This window comes from Phaethon lepturus, unplaced genomic scaffold, assembly GCF_000687285.1.
Source record: "Phaethon lepturus isolate BGI_N335 unplaced genomic scaffold, ASM68728v1 scaffold46203, whole genome shotgun sequence".
Classification (NCBI taxonomy): domain Eukaryota; kingdom Metazoa; phylum Chordata; class Aves; order Phaethontiformes; family Phaethontidae; genus Phaethon; species Phaethon lepturus.
The window spans coordinates 2,652-8,801 of record NW_010529197.1 but is presented as its reverse complement, the minus strand read 5'-3'; the positions used below and the strand labels follow the sequence as shown (position 1 = coordinate 8,801).

At 42.8% G+C, this 6,150-nt stretch overlaps 1 protein-coding gene across 1 annotated transcript; it reads left to right on the top strand.

Annotated features, from left to right (window-relative positions):
- Positions 1–889: 889 nt before the first annotated feature.
- On the top strand, positions 890–5,906 carry RBM18 (RNA binding motif protein 18). The gene is made up of 4 exons (XM_010283860.1): positions 890–1,036; positions 1,854–1,940; positions 3,819–3,904; positions 5,284–5,906. The coding sequence occupies exons 1-4, from the start codon at positions 890–892 to the stop codon at positions 5,441–5,443; spliced, it is 480 nt and encodes a 159-aa protein (XP_010282162.1). The 3' UTR covers positions 5,444–5,906.
- Positions 5,907–6,150: the final 244 nt, after the last annotated feature.

Genomic DNA, 6,150 nt, shown 5'->3' with positions numbered 1-6,150 from the left:
CATTTTAGGTTGCTCAGTGATAGATACGAAGCAGACAGATTTACTCTGTTTTTTCCCATTTTTATTGAAAACAGCACACTCCCCATGGATGGCAGAAGATAATTGGCTAAATCAATGTCTGACTTTCATGTTCATGTCACTGAAAAGCTGTCTGAGCCAGAAGCACTGGCAGATTTGGCCTGGATGGTACTGAGGTCTGTCTGGCCTTTCTTTGCCTGGTCTACTGTCAAGTCCTGATTGCAGTTTGTTCTGCTGCTGCTTCTTCTGCCTTCCTGCTTCCCCAGCTCTGCCGGGAGAGTGGCTGGAATTCTGTATGACCTGGCTGTGTCCTTGTACCTCCACTGGTACTGCCCGGCACAGGGAAGGGATGCGACTAGCAGTGCTTGTACAGGGAGAGGGAGGGCAGGAAGAATAGCAGGGATCATGAGAGAAGCAGGGTGCTGAGGACTAGGACTGCTTGAGCAGGGAGAGGGAATACAGGGGATGGAGCTTCAGGTGGTCACGTTGGGGCTAGGGAGGGGGACACGGATGTCTCAGCTTGAAGGTAGGTGTGATTTAGAGTGACAGGAGGCAAAGTCCTCCTGGGATCCTAGCAAACCATTGCATAATTGTCCAAAAGCCAGCTATTAATAGATCTTTTGCACGTCCTTCAGCAGACACCGCTGCGAGGGAAGCTTTGTGCCTTGGGGTTTTAGAGCAGTCGCTGATAACGCAGCTCAGAGCTATGGATGCTGAAGCATTGCTGTACAGGGCACTCGCCTCTGCGGGTGTTTGGTAATACACGTATGACACAACTGAAATGCTTATGTGACTGACTGTGATACCTGTGTGTGTGTCAGGGGGGTTCCTCTCTATCTCCTCATTTTCAGAGTGGTAAAAGGTTTCATAAATGTCTTCTCTCCCCTTCAGATACCACCTTCTCAAACTCCTTCAGAAGTTTGGCAAAGTAAAGCAATTTGACTTTCTCTTTCACAAGTCTGGTGCTCTGGAGGGGCAGCCGAGGGGTTACTGTTTTGTGAACTTTGAAACCAAACAGGTATGTTACTTTTATCTAAAATTCTAATTTAAATTACTGGCTTCTTTCCCCATCTTTTTTTTTTTTAATATCAATGTAAAGCTGAAACAGGAAGGGATAAGTTAAATACCTTGTCTGCACAAACCCACGGGACTCAAACAGCCTCACTCTGTGACAGCCAGTCTGTAACTGCTCCTGGAAGTAGCAATAGTGATTTCCTTTCTCCTGTGCTGTCTTTTCCTGAATCCTGCTTTCTAACGCTAATCGGAAAGGGCTAGTTCGTTGGTCCACTTTTGTAGTGAGCTCGTGGAGCTGTACGGTGGATATGCTGTGATCCACATGGCTGTGAATTGAGTTTTATAGGAGTGTCCTGAAGCTGCAGTTCAACTGTTGAGCTAGATCAGGAGCGAGTGGATAATTCCCCCAGTGCGTACGAGCAGGATCTGGAAGAAGCATAGACAGGTGTTAACGAGACACATGTAATCACTGTAATCAGTCACAGTATTTTCTAGAGAAATTCCTGTAGCATAAACCTCCTGTGGAATGCTGTTTCCAGGGGCCTCAATGTTTGGTATTTTCAAAACTCCTGATCACTTTCCCCACTTCCTCCTCCAAAACAAGTGAAAGAATAAAACAATAAGGCTGATAAAAGTCTGATTACTCAGATGTTGGAGTCTTCCAAAGATATTCCTGGGCTGGGATACAATGGGATAAACTGTCTTTGCTGTCAGTTAGCTATACTTACAGAAGACTGATTAACAAAGAAAAAAGGCTCTTTACATCTGAGTTGGTTTTGACTAAAGACTTAGTTTGTTTATTGAATTGTCTTCCTGTGCAGGAAGCAGAAAAGGCGATCCAATGTCTTAATGGGAAGCTGGCCCTTTCCAAGAAATTGGTGGTGCGGTGGGCTCATGCACAAGTCAAGGTAAGCTTGTCGTCATAAACAAGATTTGCTTTTAATTTGCAAAATTGAAAAACTTCAATATTAAGGAAGAATGCTTATCAAGGCTGTCTTAGCCTGGCAAGATAACTTCAGTCTATTCTAGGAAATAACTCATAGAAACGGTATTAACAGTCTACCACTTCTCTTGTCTACCTAAACTGTGCTGGGTTAGCTGTGAGTAAGAATAGGCCATTTAACCTGATGTAAGGTTACTCTTTGTAAGGGAGTTTCTGATCAGCACAGTGTGAACAGATTACTTCTATAAATGTCCACGTTTTAACTTTTCCCAAACTTAGTGAGTGGTTGGCTGAAAGTTTGTATCCTTCCCTTTGTGGTTTTGCTCCCTTTTTGGATAGGAGATGCATGGAAATTCTCAATTACCAAGTACTTTGTTGCTTTGTTCCAGTTCTGAAAGCACTTATGTGGCAGCAACTCTAATTACGTCTGACTTTAAAGCAACATATTTCACATCTAAGCTAAATATCCTTTTATTGCTTGCTCTGTTGCATAAAACATCAAGTTTTTAATATTAACTTAGGCAGTACCTTCTGGGACATCCTTTTTTAATTTTTTTTTTTTTTTTTTTAATTCTTGTCTTGTTTTTCCTGTAGTTATTTACTATCTGGTATTTGCTAGAGAAATTTGTTTTGAATAACACTCTTTGCAGACAGATGGATTTTGGATCAGATGGGAGGAGCTGCTTCTTGCTATTTTCCTTTGGGTAGTTTGCTTTTAGCATGTGTTGATTATCCGACAAGCAGCTTTCTACCCTTTCTCTTATCAAGTATACTAGTGCATCTGTCTTGGATGCTAAAGGGGAAAAAAAAAAAAAAACAAACCAAAACAGGTATCTTTGTTAGAGGAGACCATGTTGTTTTAATTATTGGCTTCAAGGGCTCCAGGCTCTTGTCAGCACATCCAAGCTTGTGCAAATCCAGTCTCCATTTTCTTTAGCTCCGTAGCTCCTAGAGTGCCACGTGCTTCCGGATGCCTGAAGAATGATCAGGCCGTAAAAGGAGTTTCAGCCAGAGGAGTGAGTGTCTGCTCAGCTGGGAGTTCAGCGGGGTAGCTCAGTGCTTGGCTCTCCGGGGTATGGTGAAGAACATGCATAAATAATCAGTTCAGTTTGCATGGCATTTTCTAATCTGTGAATGGAAAGATTTAACAACGCAAAACTCTGGCGTATTGTAACAAGTGTTTATTTTGGGCAATACCAGCACCACGCTAAGTACTTTTAAGATGAGTGGCCAAGGCTTACCGTACACTGTCAGTGTGAGCAGCTCTGCTGAAAAACAAACCTGACTTTGTGCCAAGCGAAATAAGGAAGCAGAACACTGCGAATAGTTCAGGAGGCGTGTTGCCCACAGAAATGACAGACTCACAAGCTGCTTTCTACAGACAGGAGGTGGTTCCTAACTGGTCTTTTTTTCTTTTTTTTTTTCTTTTTCCCCCCTTTTCTCCCAGCACTGCACGGTTCTGTGTAGTTGTGTGCTTGGGTTACCTTCTGACTCTGCACATTGTCTGTATAAAGAGTGTAGCAATACAGTAGTTACCTTAAAATTTACCATCTTTGCGTCATGCCTTATATAGAGGGGAACAGGGAGCGATAAGACAGGGTAAGGTTTAAGGATCCATAGTGTAATGCACATAAGTGTTCAGTATCAGAGTCTACTTTCCATGTTGGTACTAAGCAAGTACTACGGTTGGGATTTGTTTCAGTGTTTGGACACCAAAATCATTCCTAGCGGAAGCTTTACAAAATCTGAGGTGATGTTAATACAACTTTAAAGTGTATCTGTGGGCAGATGTTTCATTGTTCATAATTCCAGCTGACTTCAGTCCTTGGTCTCTTGTTTGCAGAGATATGATCACAATAAAAATGAGAAGATCCTTCCAATCAGTCTGGAGCCATCTTCCAGCACAGAGCCGCCCCAGTCTAACCTAAGGTAGGAGATGGGGTGGGTGAGAGGTGAGCAAACTGTGGCAGTGGCAGGGAACTAACTTCTTCAATAAGATCTGGAGTTGTTGGCATTATCTTTGTGCTAAAAATATAACATGGCAGAAAAGCTGTTTTTAGAAGGGCAGCATGCTGCAAACTCATTTGATATGGGATACTTCAGACTTGAAGTTCATTTTCTAATACGTGAAGCTACTAGGGCATTAGGAAGGAAAAGAGGTGAGGAGAGGAACTGGCAAGAGGAAACATTTCAGCTCATTTGGCCAGAATGTGCTTTGCACTTCATACGAATTTCAGTCAGAGGTTTTGTACTGTACTAATTTGATTAAGTAAAATGCTGGTGAGCAAGAATTTCTACTGTAGTGGCAAAGCATTAAAACAAGATCACAGGTAGTACTTCACATCAAACTTTTTTTTTCCATCATTAGGGCTGGTAGGTCTTTTCTGTGGGACGTGGTTAAATTCCCCAACCCCTCTGTTTACCTAAAACACGTAGTGCTGCTTTGCTACAGTTTGGTTGAAAAGATATGTGTGGGGTTTTTTTTTTCTCTGTGTTCTGTCAGTGGAACCCTATAAAGAACTGGGACTGGGGATAATTAATTTGCCTACAGATAAAATGAGCTTGGAATTCAGAAGTGACATGCTAGGAAGTAAGGAGCAGAGAGACTTGAGTCATGCAGATTGTTAGCTGCATCAGTGGCACAAAATAGTTGTTTTAGCGAGGATGGATGCTGCAAGAAGCCACAGCAGAGAAGGGAACATTCCTCGGTCCATATCCAATGGAGGATAGCGAATAACAAAAGACCTAGGAATTTGGGGTGTAACCTGGGATAGCTTCTCCCTTTGGGATAAACCCTGCTAATGCTGAAATAATGTTTCTTCCTGACCTAATTAGAGTCTGGGGTTTTCCCATCCTGAGCGGTCTTGTAGCTGGGAGGAAGTCTGGCTTTCATTTCTCTGCTGTTTCCAGCAGCCTCGTCTGAGCTGCGCTCTGCTGCACATGCTCAGACCTCTTTAAATGACATAATTTGACATGAAGTAGGAAGCCTTGTTGTGTACTTGTCTTGCTCGGCGTCCTCAAGAATGTGCTGAGTAGGTGCAAGGACCGTTATTTTGTGGTGCTGTGATGCATCTTGGAGGACTTTTCCTAAGCAAATCTATGCCGAGGATTGAAATGAAATAGCGTAGGCTTTAAGCAGTAGATTCCTACCTCCCAACTTCGTGCTGCTTGAGAGTGCAGCGATGGGGACTGCCTACCCCCTCCTCGGGTGACTAAGTATTCGCATGCCAACAAAATCTCTGGGTTGCTGTAGTCTGATTGCACGCTAAGGTCAAGCTCAATTTCTCTTCTGTTCTTCCTCTTTCCAGTGTCAGTGCGAAAATAAAGGCCATTGAAGCCAAGCTGAAAATGATGGCAGAAAATCCAGATGCGGAATACCCAGCAGCACCTGTTTATTCTTACTTCAAACCCCCGGATAAGAAAAGGACTACTCCTTATTCCAGAGCTGCCTGGAAATCTAGAAGATGATGCTTATGAATGGATAATGGTAGCAAGAAACACTGCTTTGTATACCTGGAGCCCTCCAATGCTTTTGTACTTTGTAGAGTGAGAAGGATACTGCCACCTGAGCGCAGCACCGCTGTGCATGGCACAGTGTTCTGTAACACCTTAGGTGCTGAATACTTACTGCCAGTGCAGCTTCGCAGCTGAAGGCTGTTCAGAAAAGTAGGTTCCCTTCAAAGCCTCTGATGAACACGCAGACAACCTCTCGTTAGTGTGCATTCATTAGCAAGATTAGAAACAGTAACCAGTGTATGGAGTAAAGCACATCCAAAAATACTCCATTTAACTGATTACTTTTTAAAGTATCTTTGAACAAAAAAGTATTCTGATTTGTGTTTTTAATGGAGGGGAAGCACTTGGTTTTGATTAACGTTCTGTAGTTACCATGGAAAACTTCTTCATCTCAATAAAACTAATTTTAAATAGATTTTGCAACACTTTTAGTAACTGTGCATGCAATGTTTTATATGCACCAAAGCAAATTTATTTTGCATTTTGACTTGCAAACTTCGAGGCATTAGTTTGTGATAAGTTATGACACAGGACGGGTATTTCCAGTGTCATTTGGGCTGTAGGCACATGCCTCCGTGTAGGAATTAGTGTATTTACACACCACGGAGGTCTGTGCTGTTGCCGTAAGCTTCAGAGGGCGGCAGTGGCATATCTAATGC